The 27,901-nt window shown below is 39.7% G+C and overlaps 1 protein-coding gene across 3 annotated transcripts; it reads left to right on the forward strand.

The window, feature by feature from the left end:
- Window positions 1–355: 355 nt before the first annotated feature.
- On the forward strand, window positions 356–23,555 carry LOC107705547 (serine/threonine-protein kinase 40-like). Of its 3 annotated transcripts, XR_001636073.1 has the most exons (13): window positions 356–573; window positions 3,378–3,504; window positions 3,868–3,953; window positions 4,891–5,034; window positions 6,060–6,284; window positions 6,657–6,709; window positions 11,127–11,242; window positions 13,162–13,306; window positions 13,744–13,863; window positions 14,110–14,194; window positions 14,493–14,783; window positions 20,696–20,984; window positions 23,028–23,555. XR_001636073.1 is itself a non-coding variant. In XM_016508868.1 (11 exons), exons 2-11 carry the CDS (start codon window positions 3,387–3,389, stop codon window positions 14,709–14,711), a joined length of 1,311 nt encoding a protein of 436 aa, XP_016364354.1. In that variant the 5' UTR covers window positions 356–573; window positions 3,378–3,386; the 3' UTR covers window positions 14,712–17,958. The 3 variants fall into 3 exon arrangements, 1 of the variants encoding a protein (XP_016364354.1); XR_001636074.1 differs by lacking the exon at window positions 20,696–20,984 and having other exon boundaries at window positions 23,028–23,553; XM_016508868.1 differs by lacking the exons at window positions 20,696–20,984; window positions 23,028–23,555 and having other exon boundaries at window positions 14,493–17,958.
- Window positions 23,556–27,901: the final 4,346 nt, after the last annotated feature.

Here is a 27,901-nt window from a genome sequence, read left to right on the forward strand (position 1 = left end):
ATTTTTTACATACATAAAGTTTTTTTTGTTCCAAGTAGCTACTCAAGAATAAATGTGTATATCAAGTTTTGTTAATAATGCTTAATAAGAGTCAGGTTTTATTACTTAATTGCGTGTGTGGCGATTCATTTCCATCGTAATACATCTTTTTTTTTTTAAACAAAACTCCACATTTGTCAAAACTTGACTGGAGTTATGCAGTAGTACTCTACTGCTCATTTACATAGTGCGTACGTTTATCATTCCACACTAGCGAAGAATGCCAATCTCAAGAACCCACATAAGGGGGCGGGAACACCAAACAACGTTTTCTATTGGCCTCGCCGCTCCGTCACTCACAGCATGTGCGTCATTTCCGTTGTCAGGTGGTGCTGCTATGGAAAGATGTGATCAGTTGTCCTAAGAAGGCTTTTCCCTCAAAACCCCTGTCGGTAAACGTGAAATTTCTCCAGTTCGCTTGAAACAAACCGCTTCGTGGTGGAGTGTAAATGTCGGTGCACCCCTGCTGAACATTTAATCGGCCAGAAATGAGTGGGAATTAGTGTACGACAGAGGATTCCCTCGGCGGTTTTGGTAAGTTGTTAAATGGCCCATCGGTCGGCTGAGGAGATTTTCACAGTCCGTTAAAGGGACACGGTGAACTCATTGGCTTTCTGGTCTTTAATTTCATCCTTAAATTCAGATAAACGCGCTTTTGCAACGATTAAATTGTCGTCTTTTTAAACATGTTGCGGTATAGACTATATAAGCAAGAATACAAAGTAAAAATAAGCAAGTTTCGCTTGCAAATGCTAGACGACTCGAGTGGGATCGTTGTATTAATAAGAACGTGAGCTTTGTTTTCTTACACGCGCTTATTTAAGTCATTTATATTAGTGGTTATTGTTATAATTTTACTTGTAGCTGGTTGACAGCGTTCGTCAGTGTACGCCGTGTACTCGGTTGTGATCACATTGCAGTGCTCCTGTCTCTATTCCCTCTGCTGTCGTTTTAACTATAAATGGAAACATTAGTCACTTGTTTTTACACACCACAAATCTTAGACATCCAAATATCAAACAAAACGTGTGCAAAAATGCACATCTGATACGGGTTGCATCAAGCTGCCAGTCGGTGCTCGGAGGTTGCCAGGTTCTCAAGTTTGAACTGCATGCAGTGACAGCTAGTATATTTAGATCTAATAAAATATTAAAATGTTCTGCTGCTGTGTGGATCAGAGCGTTTAAATCATGCAGGGATGATATTTCACTTCTCTGATGACTGTGATGTGTGTATAATGCCATAAGGTGACCACACTGCATCCATTCAGTCTGATGAATTCAAAGCAGTATGAGTAATCCTTCATATAGTATGATTTCATTAGCAGCGTGCCATGTTGTTGTTATTAAAGGGATGGTTCACCAAAAAACGAAGGTTTGTTCATCATTTAATTATGTTTTTACAAACCTCTGTGATGTGTATTAGTTCAGTGGAACACAAAAGATGATGTTAGTTTTAGAGACTAACAGCCTTCCATTCACTTCCATTAATTTTTTCCCAAATGCAATGAAAGCAAATGCTGACTGAGACCGTCTAGCATCTCCTTTTGTGTTCCACAGAAAAACATCATGTTTGAAACAACAGGAGGGTGAGTGAGTAGGCCTAACTAATGACAGTTTTCTGTTTACTGATGTTTGCTTCCTGAGAATTCCATTCAGTAGCTCTGAATTGGATTCAAGATTGTAAGCATACGTGCATCTTGCTGTCAGTGAGATCATTTAAACTGCATTGAGGTCTGGCATGACCTAAAATTATTACAGATGGTTTAATACCAACCGTGATGTCTTTCGTTTCCTTTGAGGTTGCGGGTCACATTCTCAGCCTTGGTTGTGCCAATGCACAGACACGCTCTTTGCAACAAGCCGTGGTGCTTTAAAGATGTCAGATCTCCAATAATGCATGTCAAAAGTGTTGATGAAAGCAGTCACGTCTCTCACCCCCGTCTGTCACATTGTCAACAGTCTGGGTCCAGAAAGACAAAAAGCTGTAAACATGTGAAATGATCTGCGATAACTGCCAACTGTACCCCCTCCTACGTCCTCGAGACAAGCTGTGTGATCTGTTGCAGAATTACATTTGAATGTCTGTTTCATTCAAAATTACAATGCGACCAAGCTTATAGCTTAAATGTGAATCACAACTGTCTGTAATTCAAAATTCAGATGCTATTTTAGTTCTACTTCATATGTATTTGCTATTAGAGCACATTGATTGTCATTTTATTAATGGGATTTCATGCCCAGTCTCTGCATTGTGCCTTAATTTAAACAGAGTTGAGATTGATTTTGAAGAGCCCAAGGGGTGCAGAACTGTCCGTGATGCTAAATGCGCTCTCCCACCCCCCGCTCGCATTGTGATATGATGTCTAGAAGGCTGCGTGTGTCACGCTACCATTGGTGTCAAACAGCAGCATTTCTTACTTCTGACAAATTGCTACCAGTGCAAACCCCAGGGCTTGTGTGAATCACGCTGTATCCGTCCGTAGCACCACTTGCCTTTCTGTAGAACCACAGAAGCGATCATCAGATTATACAAGAACCCAATAAAACAAGCAGGCTTTCCTCTGAAAGAAGTCTTTTATTCTGAATGTTTGACCATAATTAATGCACTGCTTGTGATATCGGAATGTTTTTGCTTTCGAAATGTTCCTTGTTGCAGACCGGTCAGTATTGCAATTAGGGATATGCCGGTATCAAATCTTCATGTTGCGATTAATTGCTGCAATCTTGTAATATGCAGATTACGCCACAGAGATTTGCAGATAAACCCATGCAGATTAAGGAACGGAAGTATTACAAATAGTGAAAGGGAAAAAACATGAATTGCAGCAGCAGAGTTCAAGATTCATGGGTTATTTTAGTCAATTTGAGATCCGTCGGTGCTGAACGTTTTCCTTTCTCGGGCGAGTTGTGGTCAGCGGTGCCATTTGTGAATGGGCTTCTATTGTCTAACACGGAAGTCACATCAACAGTTCACACCTGCTGCTAATCTTTGCTCATGCAAATGCATATGGACCTGATGGGTTGTCATTCATACAGGGGTAGAGCTGTTAATGGCATCTGACTGTTTTGAGGTGTCGGGGAGGGCATGCATTCTGCTATATCTCCTTCCCCCACCTGTTATTTGCCCTCTTTAGAACTCACACTTTGTTGATGGTGTACTGAAAGACCTCATTGGATTGGCTATTGTCTCTCAAGGCAAGAATTGAATGAGTGTCATAGGGTTGCTTTGTTTGGATGCCTTGGAGGTTTGATTTTAGTCAAGAAGTCACATTTCTCTGGTTGCATGTAAGGTTGTTTTATGAATCGAGTATTGATGCTTTCTCAACTCTTTTTCAGATCTGCAGAATGTCTAAACGCCGTGCTTCGGAACGAGGGGCCGGAGAGTCATCCGGCAGACCCAGCAAGCTCCTTTGTCCTGGGATATCTGGCAACAATGCTAAGAGAGCCGGTCCCTTTGTTTTAGGTAAGCTGCCTAGAGTATTGCAAGTGAATCTTCAACACTAGCCCTATCTTTTTGTGTTTCTATGCAGGCGAGAGGAGGAGGGGGTATAGGCTCCGTTCAGAGTCCTCTGTTTGAAAAGAATTGCAGGAATGTTTTAGATTGACGGCTTCACTTCTGAATCTGCAGGTCTTTTCCTGTATGCCTCTATCACACTATCATCTTGCCTTCGAAATGCCCCCATCACAGTTGGAAATAGCAGTGTGACGTAGTAGTGCAGGGCGCTGTGTTTATGATCGGCCTCAAGGGGAATTGCTGTGCTCTGTACTGACTATACCTTTTGCATCTGTTTACACTTCTTTTATTTATTCCTCTCCATCTTAACAGGTCCACGGCTGGGAAACTCTCCCGTGCAGAGTATAGTGCAGTGTTTAGCCAGAAAGGATGGGACGGATGATTTCTACCAGCTAAAAGTGAGTACTTTTTTAGGCCTTGTTTACATGGTGTTAACATCTTGGGGGAGCACAAGTGGTCAGGTGAGACAGATCACCATTTATATCTGGCTCCAAATTCATATTGTGTGACTATTTGTGATTGCATTGCATAGAGGGGTAGAGAGTGATACTATCACAAAACTTTGGAGCTGATTCAGTTATTAAAAGTTCAAAAGTTTGGGTGTTTTTATAAAAAATCTTTTTCCTTTTTTTATTCTCACCTAGTCTGCATATATTTGATCATAAATACAGTAAAAACTGTAATATTGTGAAACATTATCTTGATTAATTGAAGAAAAAAAAAATCATTGTTTTTACCCAGCCTTACAACATTTTTGTCCCTGTTTAGATATTTATTGGGTTTCAGATCAGACAAAATGGCTTTTAAAACCAGATGTGAGGTGATACAGAAAGACACAATTTACAAAAAACCTTCCCATGTTATTCAAACATGTCTTGGCCAGGGAAGTGAGACTGCTTCTGAACACAAAAGCCCCTGTGTGTCTCACTGTTTGCATGAACCTTTGACCTGCCACAACAAATCTCCACAATACTGTCCAATTCATGACCGACTTTGGTTCAGAGATGACCATCAAACCTCTTTGTTTATGGACCAGCCTGTTACTGGAGGGGCTTCACTGAAAGGTGCTTGTCAACCTAGAGTCTAACCTTTTGACCCCACTCTTCCATGCCCCTGAGTCTAGTGTCCCTCAGATGGTTGTCCAGATGTGTTGAAGGACATGTGAGGGACTTATCTTTGTCCCCTCTGTAGATAAAGCCTTTAATGGACCCTCTGTATTGCCTCAAGATCATTGATAGCTTATTATGCCATCACAGTGAAGATAAGAGACTCCCAGGAAGGTTTAGAACAGGATCTAGTGGTGTGGTGTCTTCTTACCTTCAACCTTTGTCGTAGATTCTCACCCTGGAAGAACGTGGAGAAACCGCAGGAGAGACACAGGAAGAAAGGCAAGGGAAAATGCTTCTGCATACAGAGTATTCTTTACTGTCACTGCTCTCCAACCAAGAAGGAGTGGTGCACCATCACGGCCTCTTCCAGGTAAGACCAATGCTTCATGATTCTTTCTCAAATAGTTTTGGTTTGAGCCGCACAAATTCATAGTTTGGTTTGGTTACACGCATTCTTCAAAATATCTTTTTTTGTGTTCAGCAGAATAAAGAAACTCATACAGGCTTGGAACAACTTGAATGTTTCGGTCTAATGTAGAATTTCATTTTTGCATCTTATATCCATTAATTCTGTTTTTATTAGCCGATCAGAGTACACATCTGTCCACAATCCGCCTTTCGAAATTGAAATGCACAAAGACTTGTTTTGGAATCTGGCTGTGCCTTTTTTAATCAAAATGCAATCGATTTGAGAGATGCCTAAAGATTCCCTCCCAGACTGTACGTTCTCAGTCCCACGACTTAATTTGTTTCTTCATTGTTCCATCAGTTGTTTTCATTTTCATCACAAAGTGCTCGCAGTGACTCACCACTTACTTTCTCTTTGAGCAAGACGCTTTCTTTTTTCTCTTGCTCCTGTTTTTCAACTATATCTAGACCTCTCCTTTCTTCCCCGGTGGAAATGGGCTGCAGAACAAGCTGTACTGTGCTGTCAGGGCCATTCATTGAAGCTCGCAGTATTGATTGGTTTATTATAGCTTCTCTCTAGAGTGGGCCAGTTAATTATGGATCGCTTCTTGTGTTCGAAGGCGCAGTCATTGCAAACACAAACCACACTGCCAATCGATTCATGGCCCTCATTTGACCCCAGTCTCAGGTGACTGAAGGAGGGCTTTCATCATTCAAGCTGTTGCACTTGGCGAGGCATACAGGAGAATCGCTGCTGTGCTTTTTGTACCAGCAGTCCATTAGCGTCATCTTGTTCTTTAAACCCTGTATTTTCTTCTTTCGCTCCATTCAAAAGCTTAATGGTGCAGTTATGTGTCCGTTTGCTTTGTTACACATTGTTAAATGCACTGCTGGGCTGTCTGAGGTAAAGTCTTTTATTCTGTCACTGCAATTATTCTCAGCGCAAAATTTTTCTAACGAATTATCTCTTTCACTTCTCCATCTCAGGACCACTCCTGTGAGATTGTCGAGGACATGGAGGCCAACAAAGTGCGGAAGATGAAGAGACGAATCTGTCTGGTGCTTGACTGCCTCTGTGCCCACGACTTCAGCGACAAGACGGCCGACCTCATCAACCTGCAGCATTACGTCATCAAAGAGAAGCGACTGAGCGAGCGCGAGGCCATCGTTATTTTCTATGATGTGGTGAGAGTGGTGGAGGCATTGCATAAGGTGAGCTGCCAACTGCTTTTAAAGTCAATGTAAAATCAATTGTCTTACTTGACAACTTTCTTAATGGCGCTAGCAAGGCCAAGGTCAGGAGTTTGTTTACCTATTGTGGTTTCCCATTGATAAAATGAAGTCCTACCATTTTTTTTTTTCATTGAATAATTTGTTTTATTTGGAAGTTTGTTATATTGCAAAAGTTAAATGGTTGCACATGACATTTTATGTTTACTGTGTGATTCACAAGTTGGTTGATGGGTACATGGCGTTTTTCTGTAATATACCACAATGATGATTGTCAGGTTGCACGCTCTCCAAAGTGTAGCCAACATCTTTAGGTATACATAATAACTGTTCGCTGTTTTTTTTCCTTTGTAGAAGAACATCGTGCATAGAGACTTGAAGCTTGGAAACATGGTGCTTAATAAAAGGTAAGGCTCCTCTCTTCCTTTTTCTTTTACCTGCTGTGCCGGTGGAGTTTTCTCTGCGCTCAGCCCTCTGTTGGGGTTTCATGGAGCACCGTCTGGCCTCATTGACCTCTCTCCTCTTGAGCTCTTATGGCGCTTTTCCACTGCGTGGTACGACTCGGCTCGGTACGGCTCAGCACGGCACGACACGGCTCGGTTTGGCTCGGTTTGCGTTTCCACTGCAGGTTAGTATCGCTTTAGAGTGGGGGGGATTATCCACATGTAAACCCCCCAAAAGTGAACCGTACCGAGCCGTACCGTGCCGTACCATGCAGTGGAAAAGCACCATTAGTGAGAGTGTGATTCATCCCCACAGGCTGAAAAGGGAGGGGGAGTAAGCAGTGGGAAGCTATCCCAGTTAAAACGAGTAGGCATGGTACGTGCCCCTGGTTCGTTCCCTGGAAAAAAGGAGAGGATGATGGAGCCAGGGAAGGGGGGCGGGCGGGTGATGAAACCGCACATGCTGGCTTGAAGGCATCTGAGGTCGGCAAGCATTGTGAATCGGATAGGCCTAGTGGAATTCTCAATCCCTCATCCATAAAGACCCTCTCCAAACACCATATGCGCCGCGTGCGTTTGTGTGTTTTCTGCCATGTGTGTGGAACGGGTTCACTTCTAACCACAGTTCTGTTGTCTCTGCCATTTCAAATGTCCCCAGGAACGAGAGACTCACTGACTAATTGAAAATCCTCAGTTCTGCCTGTCACATTTGCCAGCATGTGCTGCTCGTTGCTGAGTTCTCGCATATTGTAGTTCGGTCACATAAGTGCACAGCTTGTCTAATTATGAAACCCGTCACACCATATAAGCTCAGTGGCATGTGTAGTGAGAGGAGTGGAGCTTGTTTCTTTTATCTCCTCTCCTTTCCTCGTCTCTTTACGGGCAACTGTATTTCTTGCGTCCTGGCTGATTGAATTGAAGGTATGCATTATGCACCTTTTCTGCCATTAACTCCTTCATCAAGCCTACAGCAAACAAGTGGATGTTTTTCTGTTAGTAAATAATTTTTTGAGCGATTTTCTTTCTTTTTTGAGCAACTACCATACTTCTGACTATACTACCATTCAGTGCTAAAAAAAGAGCTTTTTGAACTTCATCAAAGAGTCCTAAAAAGTTTAACACTTTCCTCAAAATTATTAAGCAGCATGGTTTTAACACTGATAAGAAGAAATGTTTCTTGAGTGTCAAATCAGCATATTAGAATGATTTCTGAATGATCCTGTGACACTGAATACTGAAGTAATGGCTGCTGAATATTCTGGTTTCCCATTACAAGAATAAATTATTAAAATTACAAAATATTTAAATAGAAAATAAAAAAACTGTTGTTTTAAAATGTAATATATAAAATAAATATTATAGTTTTTTTTCTGTATTTTTATTAAATAAATGCAGCCTTGTGAGCATAAGCAAATTCTTTCAAAAACATTTAAAAAAAAAACTTGCAGACCCCAAATTTCTGAATGGTAGTGTACAAATAGATTGAAGGAAGGAAGAGCATGTGACATGGTGGTTTTTATGTTTGTGGTGTTTGCTCTGAAATGCACCTGGCAACTTTGTGGGCAACACTTTGGAGTTTATTTATAGACATGCATGCCCGCCAATTACTAAAGCTGGTTTTTGCACTTGGAATTCTTATTTTTGTGTGAAAAGGTACATGTCAGAGCTGTGGCAGTGCAGACTTGCTTGAGGAGAGATTGTGTCCCTTTTTCTTTTTTTTTTTTTTTTTTATATAGTTTTTTTTTTCCGTCTTAATATCTTGCATGTGTCGTTGTTGAGTCAGGCGTTTTCACCTTTCCACGGGCGTCAATTAAAAGGACAGGCGCGGACCGGTATATCGTTGCTGAACGAAAAAAGAAAACATCCACACGTACTCGCACTCGTCACTGGACCCTATGGTGATGAAACCAAGCACTCTGTCTGCTTCAGTTCAGCAAGAAAGCAGAACACTGTGTCCCAGCTGGAGATAATACAGCCCTCTGCCAAAGGATCCATAGCTCAGAGCTGAGTCACTCTCACGTAACGCTGGCAGAGCTCTCTCTCTTTTTCACTCTCCAAATACCCCTCTAATCCTATTGTCTGTGTGACCCTTCCCAGCCGGCAGACTGTTGGCTTTTGGGTGGAATGGAAAGTACTTGGTATTACTCATAAGTGTACATGACATGTACACTCTGTTTTTTTTTTTGACAAGACGTTTGGGCCTTCAAAAATAAATCTGGTGGTCCTAATCGACCTGTACAGGCATTGTTTATCCTCAGCATTTTGTCAATAACTGCCTGTAGTGCAGAAGCTTCTCTCACATTTCACAAGCGTTTGTTGCCATTACTTCATACCTCTTTTCCCTCCTTGACACCATATGGCTGTCACCGTCAAGACTCTATAAAAGTGAACAAATTGCCTGATCTGCACATTTGCTTTCACTATTAGCTTTGTTCCTCTTACAACACTGCTTGCCCAAGCAAAGGAACTCCAATTGCATCAAAATCCCACATTAACCTCACCCAGCAGAGGAAGTTCTGACCAGATTTCGGCATCGAGACTTCCTCTTGCGTTTAAACCATTTAACTTTTCCCATCAACAGGGGCTAATTTTAGCAGCACTGAGAGACCAGGAGGCTTCTGGTCTCTTCACATGAGCAGGAAGAGGAGAGTAAGCAATGAGAATGTCCTGAGGAGAAACGCTTGCTGACTCTTTTCGCTCGGGAACCAAGGCACATGGTCATGATGAAGCCAGACGAAAGCTTATATTAAGGCTAAAACTATTATGAAGATGAAAACTAGTGGAAACAGTGTGTCAAAAACAAATGGTTTAGACATTAGGAGCAGGTACATTTGAAATGGTCGACACAACAAGAAACTGCCATGCAAAAAAGCCATACAAGATGAAACAAATGAAGTTAGTTTAGTTTGCTTCATCTAACCATCATAAAACAAAACTTTTGAAATTGTGTTTAAATGCCTTGAACCACATAAACTTTACCGAATCATCAATAATTTGTCCTCTAGTGTGAGCCATCTGGAGCTTAGCAGATCCAGTTCATGCACGAATATATTGTTGCATTTGATAAATTAATGCAATGCTAAAAGTAAACTGAAATTGAAAACTATTTATAACTGGTACAAATGCAGTGAATGTTTTTTTTTCACAAAGTCCATTGTGACTAATCTCTTTTCTCTTTTAATCTAATTTAATCATGACCCTCCTTTTTAAATGAAGATGGTAATCATATTTAAATCTGTAAGTAACTCTGCTGGGAAAAAAATCAAGCTTCAGGAACGAGCCTGTTTGTAGCTGTTAGGTGTAAGTGTGACAGTCACTTTCAGGGTGTGAAAGTGAGAGTGTAACTGGGGAAGCATGGGAAAAGAGGATGTAACTGAGAGATGTAGCTGTAGTGGTGGAGGTTTTTTTTTTCAGTGAAGGGAGATTACAGCTGTGACTGTGTGAATTCTCACATTGGAGGTCCCCCAGTTCAGCTCTGTCAGCTGACGTGTTAGTTTTGCTCATTGTAAATGTGAATGCATTTTTTTTTTACGTGAAAGCATTTCTATGTGTATGTTAGAGTGCTTGTTTTCATTGCATGCCTGTCACTGAAAAAAAGTGTTGTTCTTTCCTTTCTGATGTGCAAAGATTAGTCATCCCTGAGCTTGTGAGAAGCCACAGGTGACTCACTTGTTTGTCAAGTGCAGTCATGGTGTGTTCTGTCATGTTGGGTTTTGCTTTCTGGAAAGGCAGAATGGCTCCCTGCCATAGATTAGATTTAATGACATAGACCAAAATATCAGAGGCATGTTTGCACAGATACAAACACGACTCGCCTAACAACAGTTAGAGTTTCGTTTTGATATGCATGTATAGTGTAAAAAAGTGTTTTTAAAGGGGTCATGTGATGCTTTTTTAAAGATCATTAACAGACACAGTAATGATGCAGTACACAAGCCGTTAAGTTAAGACAGCTGACTCTACTGTGATGTGATGCTGTCTCTCTCTCTATACATGTATACCCACTTGGAATGAATCGAATATCACAATCATATTAAATTCATAAACACAGCAGAATTTAAGGAAAAATATTTTTATTTTGTTATTTTGGATGGTGTTACCAGACTCTACCCCTCTAACCATCTGCTCTGTTTATTTTATTTCATTTCATTTTATGCCTTTTTTTAAGGACAAGCTAAATTGTCAAAAACATTGTCAATTTTCTTTATTCAAAATATAGTTTTCTTTTTTCCTTTTGATTTTGCGATAACATTTGACCTGGACATGCTTACTAAGATGCACATCATGGATTTCACAAGCTATCTTTTTAATATAAACAGTGCGACTTCATGTGAAGATTCATGGTTGTTTTTTGACGTCATTGGTGTTTTGTGTGCTGCAGGACCCATCGGATCACCATCACAAACTTTTGCCTTGGCAAGCATTTGGTGAGTGAGGAAGATCTGTTAAAGGACCAGCGAGGCAGTCCAGCCTACATCAGCCCAGATGTCCTGAGCGGTGAGAATTCAGCTTCTCTCTGTGTGTGTGTGTCTGTGTGCGTGTGTGTTTATGTGTGTGATTCACATGACTCACCCTCAATGTCACCACTGTAATCAAAGCTCATAAACCCAACCACCTACACGGCCCTAATCAGGACAGTAGTCACAAACCGTCAGCATGGATGAGCAGTAGTTAGGTTGATTGAAGACATTGTGTGTGTTGCGTGCCGCAAGACTTGACCTGTTAGCTCATCAACGACTCGATACCAAAACTCTTCCCTTAAGCTCGTTGTCATGGCCTCGAGCAGATCTCAGCAGTGCGATGGATCAAATTAACAGCGGTTGTATCACGAGGTGTATCTTTCCAAACAATCTCTCTCTGTGAAGAGAGATTATGAAGTTCACTCAAGTGATGTAATTTCAGTACATGGGACTCGCTGTTTATCTTATCTGTCAAACGTTTATGTAGCACAGTCCAGTTAGCCCTACTGAATAGTTAACACACACAAATTATTTTGACCTTTTTTGGTTTTCACAAACTTAAAAGTGGTTAGTCAGTATTGTTTTTGGAGATTAAAAAAAAATTGGGGCATTACAGAAACTGTCAATAGAGATTAGCTTGTATTTAACCTAAAATATTCCTTAATATTATATGATATAATACATTATATTTATAATGTTTATATTAACATTTATATTCCTAAAATATATATTATTTAATAGAAAATAAATGTCTAATTTCCCCCCTCACATTGTAATTTATTAAGTAAAATTAAAATATAATTATATGCCTCACTTTAGATTTTTTACATTGCAAAGCAATTAAGATTGTCATTTATGATGTATAAAGTATTCATATGGTTTCAAAAACCTGTGCATAAAGGCATCACAGGCGTCTGTCCGACACGTCTTTACCATAAAGTAGGTTGCCTTCTGAGATGCTTCGATTTTTGCTCAATTCAAAGACACCATCAGATCATTGAAAAATTTAAATGAAGTGACATGACGTTGATTTAAGCATGTAATTCATTCAATACTGAAATTATATTTAAATGTTTAAAATGTCTATTTTCAATAAAAGTTTGTTTGTGTACTATGTGTTTTTTGTCACATGAACTTTGCGTGCAGAGTGCTATTTGTACGATACATAGTTGAAGATCCCTGCATTTAAATCTTGTTCGTTTAGTTGACTCACTAACTAAAATATCAAACAGCACCACCTTTCCAGAACTGTCTTTCATGTGTTTTCGGGGTTTTTCCCAATACGTCTATGGATGTAGGCTCTGGTTAGATGGTGCATTCCGAGTATGCATGTTAAATAGAGACGCAGTCGAGCTCTTGTTTGCGGTCTCCATTCACAGTAAAATGACAGAAAGAAACCGGGAGTAAATCAGCCAAATATGACAGCAGAACAAAGGGAGAGCTGCTTCAGTGAGTCATCACAATGAGTCATGCAGAGAGGAACTACTCTTCCTGCTCTCTCCCTATCTCTCTCTCTCTCTCTCTCTCTCTCTCTCGCTCTCTTCCTCTCACTGTTTTTCCATTGCTCACTCTCTCTCTTGTCTCCCTCTCTTTCGCTTTCTCATGCGTAGGGTCAAAGTAGAAGCAGAGAATGTGTACCTTACAGAAAAATATACCATACAAATCACATTGTTTACTAAACAGAAACCTACCCAGTTAACCCCTCTTTTAAAAGCTCCCATGACTCATTTGTACTCTTCTGGCACATTGTGTTCTGCCCATTTATGGTGGTAAACAAAGCGGTGTAGTGAGTGTGAACAGGATTTGGGGGACTTTATAAGATTTTGGCACTATTGGTAGCATATGTTTTATATGTATACACTTTCACTACTCACCCAAGAGAAAGTTCCAGTCTGATCGAATGAGCAAACTGTTGTAGAGCTGCTTGTTAAAATTGCACTTTGTGTTTCCATGTAGGTCGACCATACCGCGGTAAACCCAGTGATATGTGGGCGCTCGGTGTGGTGCTGTTCACCATGCTCTACGGCCAGTTCCCATTCTACGACAGTATACCTCAAGAGCTCTTCCGCAAGATCAAAGCAGCAGAGTACTCCATCCCTGAGTGAGTCTCTCCATTATCTTTCTGTGCTTTGATATGAATTAATTGTTGAAAAATGTTAATTGGCAAATATTGTGATGGCCCTTGTTTAAAAGGATTGTTCACCCAAAAATGAAAAACACTCATGTTCTACATGACATTGGATGTCAAGTTTTCCGTTGAATTGTTCCTCATGTATAATTGATGTATGATGTATGAATATGATGTAGGACCATTTTTATGGTGCTTTTGCGCCCTTTCTGAAGCCTTAAATTTACTTGTACCTTATTAATAAATCGCTTGTGTTCCATGGAAGAAAATAAGTCATACGGTTTTGGAACGGCTTAAATTTTATCTTTTTTAAAAAAATTTTGGTGAGCTATTCCTTTAAATGAAGACTCTAAAATGTTTTTTGCAGATGGAAATGCTAATTTGTCTTTGTGCCTGTTTCGTTTGCGCAGGGATGGGCGGGTATCAGAAAGTACAGTGTGTTTGATCAGGAAGCTTCTGGTGCTTGACCCCCAGCAGAGGCTCACTGCCACCGAGGTGCTCGAGTCTCTGAGCGCCATCATCACATCCTGGTGCGTCTCATCTGAAATGAGATCAACTTTATTGTTCCATTTTTAGCCAAGACTTCTTGTCAGAGTTCACGTAACTTATTAGGAATTCATGTGATGGGATGATGTCATTTTTGGTCAGCGATGTTGTCTCGCCACATTTTTGCAATCCAGTGCAGTTTTCAGTCATGCATTTAATGTTCCCTTGGCTGTAGATCTGAAAATTCCCATTTGTCATCGACTGATTTATTTATTTATTTTTTTAAATAGGCAATCTGTGTCCTCACTGAGTGGCCCTCTACAAGTGGTGCCGGACATAGACGATCAGCTTAACCACCCCGAACATCTTCAGGAGGTCAGTACCGCTTGTAGATGTTACAATAATATTGAAGGATGACTCGGAGTCAAAAAAAGTTTGCTTTAACACTGCTGTTGTGTCAAATGTTGCATTAAAATCATTGGGACCATTTATGTATGTATGACCTGACTTATATACAAATTCATTTTACTTGTATTTTATAAATATGGTCCAAAATATGTAATGCTTTAAGTGGCATTGAATCATGGATAATAATAGAAACTTCCTCTTTAAACTGCATTAACATAATGAGGTACTTTCTGGCACTGAAATGGTCTTTTATTGACCCCCCCAGGCGAAAGTGACAGAGGAGTCCTCTCAGTACGAATTTGAGAACTACATGAGGCAACAGCTCTTGTTGGCGGAAGAGAAAAACACTATCCACGAGACCAAGAACTTCCTCAGCAAGAGGCATTTCGGTAACGTGCCTCCGGTGAGGCGCCTTGGCCACGACGCTCAACCCATCAGCCCTCTGGATGCCGCAATACTGGCCCAGCGCTTCCTCCGGAATTAGCACTGTCATTCTGCCCGCAGATGGGGGTCACCAGGAGTGGAGCGAGCCACGGAACTGGGCGCACTCTTTTATGTACGTTTGCGTGTGAGAGTGTGTGTGTTTGTGAGCATGCAGCGTGAGTCTGGCAGACACAAACTTGGGCCAAGGAACAGCTCAGCGCTCCGTTGCTCCATTCATCGGCCCAGGACACAGACTCTGGACACAGGTCTAATGAGATTCTGACCACCAACACCACATCCACCATGCCAATCCTTGCCCAAATCTGACACACACACACACACACACACTTTCAGCAATACCCCAACAGAATCATGTAGCAGATCACACAACTACCCTTTTTCCATCTGCCTCTCCCCCAGCACTTTCTACAGGAGCGCCTCGGATCACATGATCAACCCTTTTGTTCTGTTCCCCTCAACCAGTTCGTCTGTTCCGCTCCCCTCTGTATCTATGACTGCAAATCTACCTCTTACCATTTTTTCTATCTCTCTATTTCCCTCTTTTCTTAAGTCAGTTTTTAACAACGCTCTCCGTTCTTATGAAAGCAGGACTCATTATGTTGAGGAGAGACAAGCACAGGCTCAAGATCATTAGCATTGTGGTTGTGTAACTATTCTGTGTTAAAACCAGTGATTGGTTTTTCCTCACAATCTAAATAAGCTTCCCCACTCCTCTCCTACTAAAACGGTAGCATTTTAAGTTAGATTATTCTCTTTATTTCCATTGAAGATGTTAAGTTTCACAAGTTAAAAAGCTAAAAACCTCATATTACTGAAATCATAGCAGCGCATGTTTCTCCTTCCTCTATTTGAATGGGTTTCTGTTGGCAGCTAGCATCTGTGTCTGGATGCATACAACCAAAAGCATAACTTGGCATCCAAACCGGCCAATATGGTACGTTATTCTCCCCTCTTGCTTTTGTCCAATCAGAAGGCAGCAGAAAGTGCAAGACCACCACTTCCTGTGCATTCGACCAAATGGAAATGTACTTTTAATCATGTAATATGCCACTACAACGGACTCTCGAGAGCTGAGCTAGGTGGTACTTTTGTGGATTTCGGTGTGTGTCACACAGGGACTCATCGCAGGGCTGTGCTTGGAAAAAGACGAGGTACGGTACAGCTGGTGATGGGATGAAACTGTCAGGAAGCAGGGCGGCTGAGCCGGCAGTCATACGGAAGTCTAAGCCAAGATAAGCCCTGTAAGCACAGCCCTTAAGCCCTCCTTTCCTTTTGTGTCCCTCCGTCTAGAGCGCTTACCCTCTGATAGCATGCCAAGCCATCAAAGTGCATCTTCTGCCATGTCCTGTATCTCCGGTGCTTTCGTTCCCCACACAGATTTCAGCTGCAGCTCAGGGATCGAGGATTGGCCGCTAGGGAACGTTTCTGGCCACAGTGATACAAAGAAACCCATTGCATAGGGGATTGTTTCTTTTTGTTTTTCTTTTTGTTCTCTTACCTACTGCTCATTTCCATGTATGGTTATTAACTGCTTCATGATCATCAGGAAGGAAATGCCATGAAACCCACTCCTCTCCATGTTTCTTGTGTGAGAATATTGCAAGGAAACAGATTCTTAATGTCATTTGACTTTTTTCAGTCCTGTTTTAAGCTACCCCATGTGTATAAAGCATAACTGTGGGATATCTTGCCTTAGGTTATCAACAGATTTTCAACTCAACCGTGAGCAGTGAATATGTACTTCTGATGCTAGAATATATCTTAGTATACTAGGCGGTTGGCTTGCATCGACCTGTGGACCTGTGGCTTAGTTTGCAATGCCTTTATGTCTGGCTCCACTCATGTCATTAAATGAAAAGGTCATTCAGTACTGTAGATCTCTGAGCTCATGACTAGCAGCGTGGCTTGTCCTTTTATAATCTCCACTTTAATTTCTTCTTTTGAAAACATACAGCCTGGTAGTATATCCGTACCTTTCTGTTTTCCTTTTAATTTATTTGCTGTTTTTAATTCATCTGCCAATGTAAATGTAGAGATCATGTATCACTCAAAAGCATTGCTGTGATCTCTCACGTTTTTTCCTTCTATCTTCAGTGAAGGTTTTGTTTTATTGTCTCTCTTTCCTTTTTTTTTTTTTTAATTCTTGAATAATTATTGCAACAATCCTGTCGGTATATTAAGCTACACTAATTAGGTGACTGACTTTGCATAGCTCTATTTTAAGTCAACTAAATTATCGTGCACATTAGCATGACATGTAGAATCGATGTAGAGTTTATCTTGCGAGATAGAATGATACAGCACTCTGGCCAGTGTGAAAGACATCGTGATGGTGGATAGGCGTCAATAGTGCAAAACCCAGTGCAGGGTATTATTATTCTGAAGAATCGCACCAATGTTTCCACACAAGCCACCATTGAAAGCATTAGTTTTTCCCACCTCAATGTGAATATATTTGGTTGTAAAGCAGTATTGTAGTGGATAATATGCGTGACTTGATGGAGAGGGACTTTTTTTGTGAGCAAATCAAAGTCCTTTCCTTATATTCAAAAAGGAGTGCCTCAAGGCTATATCCTACGTCTACGTAGAGTTCTCACAAAAGCCATTATATCATAGCAAATTTGTACAGTTGCAATATGGCTGCTGTTGATGTGGTTGTGTAGTCTGTACCCAAAATCTAGATGAAAGAAATTGGTAAATATTTCTGTTTAATATGCCCCCTACGCAAGTGACTGCAAACTCCCCCGTCCCCCTTGCATAGACAGTTTTGTGATGTCCAAAATTCTGTCTGCAGCATGAGAAGTGTACGTTTTGAGCTCTGTATACAAATTTGAAGCAATTAGTGCATGATTCTAATTAGCAAGATGTGCCCAAGATGCAGCAGAAATTGTAGTGGATGTGGGTGTATTGCAAATGGTGAATACTCCAAAAAACACAAAGACACTGCAAGGGAAGATACTGAACATTAAGTTTAACTTAGATTTTCTTTTCTTTTTAGGCCACTTTGTGCAGATGTTTCATAAATTGGGAGATTTCTCTTTAGAATTGTTACTTTTTTGCATCTTTTACTAAAACTGGAAAATCTAAATCTGGTGTAAAACAAAACATGATGAAACTGGTCAAAAGCCTGAACGTTTGATGTCATAAGCTGCTTGGTTAGAATGGTATCAAAGAAAAAAAAAACTGGGTAATTGTACAGAGGAAAAGCTAATTTGTATAAAAGACATATTTTTGTACTTCATCAAATCTCTACATGCATGTCAGCAATAAACTTTTTTGTCTCTTTGTATGATTTGAAGTGTAAAAGATTTTTAAAATTAAATTTTGCCTTTAAATCCAGTATTTAACAACACTTTTAAAAAAAAACAATGCATCTCTTTGATGACATCAGTATAAGACTGTTTCATTCAAATAATCTCTGTTTGAAAAATTATTTTAATTAATTCTTAATAGCCCTTTATTTTGGGTGAAGTTTTCAGTATGTTTTTGAGAACAAAACGCTCACAACTGCATTTTAGGTGCAGTTCTGCCTTCTTGTGGTAGACATATGGAATGACATGCAAGACTTTTTGCAGAGAGGCCCACACAAATTTGATCTCTCATCTCAGTCTGAATTAAATGGATGTTTGGATGATGTGATATTTAGAGCCATTACAAAGTTTTGTTGTAATACCATCCTGATTAACCCTTAAGCTATAAAAATTTTTAGTTAAAAAGACTCATATTTATTGACTTGAAAGCTCTTTTCATCAGTTTCTCATCAAGTATGAACAATCCCCCTTTTACAGAAGACTTTTACTCTAGCACTTTGTGTATTTGTGCTCATTAATCATCTGAATGTCTGTGTAGATGTTTGAACTCGAAGGTTGCTAGTCATTATTCACCTTTCTCTCCTGAAATAAGATGTCTGCCAGTTTAATTTGCCAGAATAAGCTTCAATGTGAACCAAACCTTATTAATCAAGACCTGGACACGTAGGACTAGTTTGAAGCAAACACTGAAAGTCCAACACATTAAAGTACATCTCCCAAGAGTTGTAAAACCAACTTCAGCCTAATAGTTTACAAGCCACTTATTTGTTGAAAGCATATTTTGAAAGGAATCACTCCTTTTAACATGAGTCTTTTTGTTGAGTGATTTTGAACAGCAAAAAACATTCACATGATGCACACAAGGCATCCATATGAGCGGTTGAACAAAACTGTGCTCGGAAAGCAAATTCCTTAGCTGTTTGTTTTCATTTCACTGTGCCTGTCCCTATAGTGTGCTCAAAACAACACATGGGAGTTTACATGCAAGATTTCCGGAGCACATTTTGGACATCCTTTAATATTGATGATCTGATTTCCTGTAAATACATCCTCAGAATGCAATATTTGTTAGTCCTGCTCTTTTATAAGACCGTTGTAATGGTTCAGAGTGCCTGGGGTTAATGTAGCAAATTTGAAGTGTTTGATAAATGATGTTACTGCTCCCCTGGGGTTCAGCACTAGTTTTAAGACTCAAAATCACCATTAAATGTGTGAACCACTACGCCTCACAGCAATGCCCACATTAAAGACAGAAAACAGTGCTGGCTAACTCAAGACACTGGGGTTAAATTGGAGACATTTTTAGTGAATGCTTTGGTGTGGGTTGTGAAGCTGTTGTGTACTGCAGACATTAAAGTTTCCAGTCTTATGATAATTCCGTTCTAGTCTTATGAAACTCAGCTGGCAGTGGCTCACATTTTATTTTATCTGGTTACATTTAAATGTTTTAATTTATTTTAATATAATTCTATTATTTTTACTTGTTTACATTTAGTTTTTAAACAATTTTTTAAAATTATGTGTTCAAACTTTCTTTCTCTAAATATATATACAAACACACAAATGTAAACTACACTGAACAAAATAATAAACGCAACACTTTTGTTTTTGCCCCCAGGAATATATATTTAAAACTACACATATACATATATTGCATTAAAAGTATTGAAAATTAATAAAAAAAATAAATGTAACCTAATTAAATTAAATTTTAATTTAATTATACTTGGTTACATTTATTTTTGGTGCATTCTATATATACTGTATATATATATACAGTGGGTACGGAAAGTATTCAGTTTGTCTGGTATGAAAACTGCTCCATGTAAGTTATCTTACCTAGACAGATAGTTCAAGATACTTTAGTATTGCCATAAACGCAGCTGATTTTTCAAGTTGCCAGGAGGTTATTACTGAAGAAAGAAGGACTTTAGAGTTAGAGTTCTCAAGGAATGACTGAATCCCATTTTCCCCTCTAACTTATCTAAAATATGTTATGCAAAGACAGAATCCACCTGCACCGCCTTTCTGTATACCAGTGTGCTAAGGAGTCCACTGTCACAAAAAAAAACAAAAAAAAATCTGATATGGGCTTTTTAGTAAATTTCTAGTAAAAAAATAAATAAATAAAAAAACACTGTTGATGCCTGACTGTCAGCTTTCACTGTAAGCGCCACGTGAGAAATCTTCAAAATTTCTTCAGGTTTGGAACAATGTAAGGATGAGTACATGATGTCATTTATTTTTGGGTGAACTCTCTACTTGGTCTATCACATGCTCATTCATTCCTCTTGAACACTAGCTTTGGCTTTGACAGGATGCAGGGGATTCATGACATGATACATTTGTTTCTCCCTCTGAGCAGCAGTGGAGTTTTGTGTTGTGTAACTCCCTGAATATTCCAAGTCTGTCTCAGCGACAGCAGAACATGTGTGTTGTCTCTCGGGTGAAGTCTGATGTCTGAAGGCCTTATTGATTTCTATCAAGCATTTTTGTACCCAGTGAATCACATATGATGACATGATGATACACAGTATTCACTCACAGTCCCTAATCCCCAATTTTTAAGTGTAAACGAGAACATTTCCCTCAAGTAATAGTTTTCTTGCTCTGTTGAATCAGGAAGGTCGCCAAGCTGTAATTGAAGTCGTGATCCTCCAGAGAGGATCATCTTTGTTGTCCATTCCATTCTTGTCTCTTTTTTTCCCCTCAGTACCCCATTCTGGGGCAGTATCCTCCATCCGACACGAGAGCCCCATTGATTCCATTATCCGCTGGATGAGATCCAGACTCTGTCAATTAAAGCCTTCTGCTGTAGTGGAGGACGTGCTGAGTAACCTGCTGTGTGTCCGTCTCAGAGGCCTTTGTATCCTTGACCTTGAGCGCATGAGATACGACCGCTCTCGCTGCTTTCCCAAACGACTTGACACTGATTTATCTGCCACCCTGCAAAAACTAAGCCTGTATCTGGCAGAGCCTCGTGGCCCCCAAGTTTCTTACAGGTTTGTTTATTAAATTAAAAAATTACAGCAACTCAATGTAGTTTTGTGTATTTTTGCGACTTTGGAGCCCCCTACTGTTGGAATTCACAGTCGTAAATATATCGATGTCGTAATTACCATCGATAGTTGTACCAGAGATTATCTATAAGGAGATGAGAGGGTCTGTATTACTTACTATTGGAGAAAGCGTAACGGCTAACTTGGATCTCGTGTCCCTTAAAGGTGCTGTATGTAAGTTTTTGACTCTACTAAAGCATAAAAATACCATAATATGTTTGCAGATATTTAAGAAACATGCTAAGTTAACATACTTGTTTATCTGAAAAACAATGTTATAGTATTCTCCTTTGAAAATGTGCGTTCCGGGCCGGAATGTCGGTCTCTGTTTTGGTCTGTGAAACCCGCCCACTGCCAGTTTACCCAATTGTATTTCGGGACCCCGGGTTGCCAGTTGGCGGAAAACAGAGCGGATTTCATTTCATTCATCGTCAAGTGCGCTTGGTCCTGTTGGTGTTGTCAATCTGGCAACATGCGAAAAAAACCCTCTCCAATATTTTGAATTTGACTGCAATACCTAGTTCAACCACTTGGTGTCAATCCTACATACAGCACCTTTAAGTTAAAAAATTAAAGCGCTTTAATTTTGAATTGAAATTTAAGTACTTTAATGTAGATACACCTTTCCCACTTACTGCCAGATCGGAAGCGTTAGCTTTAGCCGTTATGCTTTTTCGGCTAATGGTTGCAGGCTTGCCTTCTAGTGGCTTTGGTTGTACACGTGCATTTGTTGTTAAGCAATCCGCCCTTTTTCCCAGAATTTCGTACCCGCTCATCAAAAAGAACATGCGTTTAGGGACTACATTTATAGGATGGAAATGTTTTACTTAATTTGAATGTAACTGAATTTATATTCAGTTCATTGCAGTACTTTAAAACTTTTTTTTTTATTTGTAACTAATTAACATAGTATTATTGCTAGTATTTACCTGTGGTAGTATTTTGTCTTTGTTTGATATGTAACTTTTAATGCTTAATCACACTAATTAGAGCTACATTGTAACTATTTAGATGCCCCAATTTGTAGTACCAAGTTTGAAAAAAATTGCAAGCATCATGTACATTTTTAAACAGGTAGGATTTAGACAACCAACATTTCTTAAGTTTTTTTTTTTTTTTTTTGCACTCTTTTTATGTAAAGTGCCATCCTGTAAAAACTGTATCTTTCTGAGCTCTTCACAGTTCATGTACACTCTTTCCTCCATTCCCTTCATTTTTTCTTGTCACGTCTGCTTATTTCATGTGTCTCTGCGTATTTGAGAAATTGAAAACAGGCTGAGAGTGAGGCTGTCTTTCTGCACTTGCCTGCTTACTATGAACATCTGGTTTTGGGAAGAGGGGTGACCTCTTCAATGGGAGCCCTTGTCTCCTCTGTTAACACTGAGGGGTGCCAGAGATGAGAGATGGACAGGGATGCCTATATGACTGCATATTTATGTGTGTCAGAGTGGATGGCCAGTGTGTTCAGTACCCTGAGCATTCACTTTTGTTTTTTCGAGGACTCGCAGGGAATTTTCTAAAAATTCTGGGCAATTTTAGAAACACATAACCAGTCAAAAAATGCTGTACTTGAGTATTTTTAATGCATGAAACAGGATTATGTTCATGCCATAATTGTGTAGTTATATATAATCACATTATATTTGTTATATAGGTTTATATACAGGTAGGTTTATATAGGTCATTCATATATCCACAGCACAAACTGTGTGGGATGAGTAATGCTAAAGATCTATATTTAGGGTTGGATGTTTGTCCAAATGTCCAGATTGAAGATTAATACTGTACAGTAGTAACCTATTCATTTTTCCTGTTTAACAGGAAAACATCAACCCTCTCTCTCTCTCTCTCTCTCTCTCTCTCTCTGTACATAGAAACTCATCGAAATCCCTCAGAGTTTACAAAGCGGCTAAAGTATGTGTATGTGTATGAATGTACATTGAGAGAGAGTGATTACGACCTTAACAGCTGTCCTCCCTCATACAGGAGCATCTCTATGGAGAGAGACTCAGAGGAAGCACAAGTTCAGCTTCCAAGAGAAGTTGAGAAAAAACGTCAGGAAAGGCATCTAGAGCTCCATGCTGGATCAATCCTCTCACCGCTGGGAGTCGAAACAAACTTTGGCAAAACACAGCATCGACATTCCTTTCAGACTGAAGGCAGGCAAACGCTGGTGTGCAATAATGTTTTTGCCATGAGATGTGTTGAAAACAATGTTCCGCCACACCCCTGTCATTTTATATCCTTGGCAACCGATGTCCTGTTGTTGTCGTTGCCGTTGGCTCCTGTGCAAAGGCAACTGTTGATTTAAACTGATGAATGACTGAATTTTCTTCTTTAAGGGAAGAAAACACATTCGGTAAAACCATTACACTTAGGAAACTGCGTTGAAAGAAACTTGATTTTTCTTTCTTTTCAAATCATTCATCTGTTCCACAGGTTACCAAGGGGGAGGTCTTTTGTTTGGGGACAAATTGATGTGCAGCAAATTATGCTAGACAAAATTTCTTATGTGGACAATAAAACACATTGTTATGTAGTTGCTATGGTGTTTTGAAAAGTTTTAAGCATGTTGCTCTGGTGTTCTAGGTGGTTGATAAGGTGTTCTGAAAGGTTCTTATGGTATTGCTAAAGTCTTATGGGTGATTGACAGGGCACTACACTGAGAACCTTACCAAGCACCTTAACAACCACATAGCAATACCCTGGCAACCACCCGAAACACCTTAATAGCATTCTAAGAACATCTTAGCAACATTCTAAGAACCTTTCCCAAACACTTTAGCAACCACATAGCAACACTCTTGCAACCTGAACACCTTCGCATTGAAAAGTTTGTAGTTGCTGTAGTGTTCTGGGTGGTTTCTGGAGTGTTGCTATGTGGTTGTCAGTGTGTTCTTAACGTATTGCTATAGTGTTCTAAGTGGATTTCAGGACAACACACTAAAAACACCCTACTAACGCCCTGCCAACCACACAGAACCCATTGACAGCACTCTAAGACAACAACTTAGCAACTAAAGTTCTGGGTGATTGCTAGGCAAGAATAAAGGTTCTGAACACCTTAGGAAAATTGTGTTTTGTGTGGTTGCTAGGTCAAAAGAGCCCATTTATACATTTCGATGACTTTTCTAGTCATTCAACATGGCTTGGGTCCCTCTTTCAGTGTAAATGCATTAGAATAAGATGCATAATTTCATGTCTCATTCATACTTGTAGCTTAACCCCATTACTGTAAAAAATTATGTTTATGTTTTAACGTGATTTTAATGGTAAAAGACTGTAAAAATGCTACAGTAAAAACCTATTAATTGGTTAACGGTAAGTTCTGTTTTTGGAAGTGAAAAAGAATGTATAATTTACAGTGAAAAAAACATAAATTGACATTCCCAGAATTCCCTGCATTACATTTCACATTTTCACATAGAAACTGTTTCTTCTGAGTTTTTTCTTACCAATTATTTTCATAAGGGTTGTATGTTATCTACAGTTGTTCAATTAATATTTATTGCATTATTTCAATATCGTGCAAGTGTTACCAGGATGGTGTTTAGTATTTGTGTGAATGACACTGTGCACCTTCTATATGTATTGTATATATATATATTTTCTTTCTCAGCTTGTGATGAGCTTTGGTTCATCATGTGACTTTCTTATCACCACCTGCTTTTGGTGGTTATTAGTGTATTACAAATGTACTAAACAGATTTCAATACGTCAACAGGTTGTGACATTATATTAGTTAATGAAATACGTTTTTTAAATGTAAATTTAAGTTAAATTCATAAAACCTAAAATGTTGCTACCTTATTTTTTACGCTAAAATTCTGGCAACCACTGCTGCCAGTTTTTTACCATAAATTTTTTGACTTTTTTGTTTACAGTGATTGTATTAACTGAAATATGATTTGCTGTCTTTTTGATACTTCATCTGTTCTGTAGGTTTCCAAGGAAGTCTTTTTGTTTTGGGACAAATTGATGAGCAGCAATTAATGCAAGAATCCTGAAACATTAGCTAAAATATAAACAAGCTCAGATGTCTATTGATGCATTTGAAACCAAGTCTTGCTGTGTGGCCATTAACTTCCTGGTAAGCCTAAGAATTTTCAGTCCTCTGCTTTTCCACGTACTTGCTTCCTGTTCTCCCCAGTCTCTCCCGAGAGATGAGGGGGACATTATTTAAGTTTCCTCTTATCTAAAGCGAGCTTTGGTGTGGGTGGTTGGAAAAGTCTCCCTCGACATGCTATATAATCAGAGAGCTAAACTTCAGAGAACCTCATAATCTTCGAAAAGCCCATCTTCATAGGACAGGATAAGAGTTCAGATGTTGGCAAATCAGACGTTGACAAAGAAAGCAGTGTGTGTGTGTGTGTGTGTGTGTGTTTTCTCTGAAAGAGTTACTCATCACTGCTTCCAGTATTGGCACTGCTCTGACTTATCAAACAATCCTTACAGTCTTTGAGTAAAACTTCCTGTTCTGAAGCATGACGTGGTGAATATTGTTCTCGTTTGAACTAAGTTGTTGCTGTTTGAATGGTTGTTGCCTCTCATGTACTTTATGAAGTGTGACTCCCACTTTCCTGGAATCCTTTTTGCCCAGGAGAGCGAAAGAGAAGGAGAGTGTTTGGTAATATACACACACCAGCCTAGAGAGGGAATGGCAGTTTATAAAGCTTTGTGGTAAACAGCTATTTTTACTAAGCTTTTCCTCTCCAGCCTCTCAGTGAAGGATACTGCCACATGCTCATCATGGGCTTATGTGGGAAATGCTAAATAGTGACGGGAGCTGACTGGGTTTGGCCAAACCACGTAGAGTGACAAACTGCCTCGCAGGGTGCAATTGTCCCTCTCCCAGCCTCACCGCCATGAAACCACCAGGGTGGAGTACCGACGGCTTCTTTTGTCATAGTTTATGAGCAGAGATGCCAGTGTGACCTGCTTTTTGCCAACCACTGAGGAGGATAATTTAGAATCCATTCCGGTGGTCTGGCACACAGAACTGATGTCTGCTGAGCCTGGAGAAACAAGTCCCTGCAGAATTATATAGAATACATTAAATATGGGTGGTTGCCAATGAGTTATATGGTTGCTAAGGTGTACTGAGTGGTTGCTGGGGTGTTTCTATTAGTTGCTATGGTGTTGTAAAAGTTGAGAAGTGTTCTGAGTAGTTGCCAAGGAGTTATGTGGTTGCTAAGGTACTTAACGTGTTGTTAAGGTGTTCTGACTGGTTGCCAGGGTGTTTCTATTTAGTTGCTAAGGTGTTTTAAAAGTTGAGAAGTGTTCTGGGTAGTTGCCAAGGAGGTATGTGGTTGCTAAGGTTCGTAACATGTTGCTAAGGTGTTCTTGGTGGTTGCCAGGGTATTGCTATGTAGTTGCTAAGGTGTTTTAAACGTTTAAATGTGATCTGGGTAGTTGCCAAGGAGTTACGTGGTTGCTAAGGTGCTTAACATGTTGCTAAGGTGTTCTGGGTGGTTGCCAGGGTGTTTTTATTTAGTTGCTAATTATTTTTTAGAAGTTGAAAAGTGTTCTGGGTAGTTGCCAAGGAGTTATGTGGTTTCTAAGATGCTTAACATGTTGCTAAGGTATTCTTGGTGGTTGCCAGGGTATTGCTATGTGGTTGCTAAGGTGTTTTAAAAGTTGAAAAGTGTTCTGAGTGGTTGCCAAGGAGTTATGTGGTTGCTAAGTTGCTTGCTTAAAATGTTGCTAAGGTGGTCTTTTTGGTTTGTAGGGTTGCTAAAGTGTTTTGAAAGGGACTTAGTGTGTTGTTAGGGCATTCTGGGTGGTTGCCAGGGAGTTTCTATGTAGTTCCTAATGCGTTTTGAAAGAGTCTTAGTGCATTGTTAGGGTGTTCTGAGTGGTTGCTAAGGCGTTTTAAAAGTTGAAAAGGTGTTATGGGTGGTTGCCAAGGAGTAATGTGGTTGCTGTGGTGCTTTGGTTGGTTGGCAGGGTGTTTCTATGTGGTTGTTAAGAAAGGTTCTTGGAATGTAGCTTAACATTGTTGTTTTGTGTGGTTGCCAGGGTATTGCTAGTGGTTTTTCTGGGTCGTCGCTAAGATGTTGTTTATTTTTGCATGTTTTATTGTGCACCAAACAAAAATTGTAAGTCTGATTGATTATGAAAATAACAGCAATGGGATTTATGGTGTCGTTTACATTTCTAGCACAACTATGAGCAACAGTAATGATGCTTATCGAAGCATGTGAAAAGAAGTCTGAAATATATGTACATAAAGTATATATGGGGGAGTTGGAAGAGTGAAAGAAAGGAAAAGCACTCATTTGCGCTTCTGTTGTTGAGTGCAGGCCAAGTTTGTTCCCCAAAGGTTGTATCTATACACTCAATAGCAGCATATTTGTGTAACGTGAGAGTGTGTGGGAGAAGCTAGAACTCTTTTCTGGGTGAGATGTATGAAACACCATAAACCACCATCTGCTGAAAGGGCTTGGATTGAATTTTACAGTCTAATATTATGAGCTGTAAAAAAGAACTCTGGTGAGAAGTTAACAATACATTACAGAAGTGACGGGTGGATGTCGATACCACATTCTGCTCTAATTCACTCTTACATTAAACTATAATCCTTCTCTCATCTCAAAAACACACAAAGTTAAGTGAAATCACTGTCTTTGGGGAATTAGGCAATCGTTCTGAAATCCTGTGAAATCAATAGAAATGAAATCCAGTTTCTATGACGAAACAGCAGTAACCATAACACAATAGGATTTCACAAGTGTCCCTTGAGCACCCAGAGAGCTTCAAAGTGTGCCGTCATAATCACATTTTCTCTGGGGTCATCCTTTGTCATGAGTCATTGGGAGCATGTTTGGGTGATGATGTTTTGGACCTTGGGACCTTTTTAT

This window comes from Sinocyclocheilus rhinocerous, unplaced genomic scaffold (genome assembly GCF_001515625.1).
Source record: "Sinocyclocheilus rhinocerous isolate Xijiao unplaced genomic scaffold, SAMN03320098_v1.1 scaffold222, whole genome shotgun sequence".
NCBI lineage: Eukaryota > Metazoa > Chordata > Actinopteri > Cypriniformes > Cyprinidae > Sinocyclocheilus > Sinocyclocheilus rhinocerous.

Bases quoted from the DNA above. Each gene is read 5' to 3' on its own strand.
- LOC107705547 (XM_016508868.1), top strand. From the start codon at position 3,387: ATGTCTAAACGCCGTGCTTCGGAACGAGGGGCCGGAGAGTCATCCGGC. The intron at 6,285-6,656 runs GTGAGCTGCCAA...TTTCCTTTGTAG, and splicing joins TGGTGGAGGCATTGCATAAG to AAGAACATCGTGCATAGAGA. The intron at 11,243-13,161 runs GTGAGAATTCAG...GTTTCCATGTAG, and splicing joins CAGCCCAGATGTCCTGAGCG to GTCGACCATACCGCGGTAAA.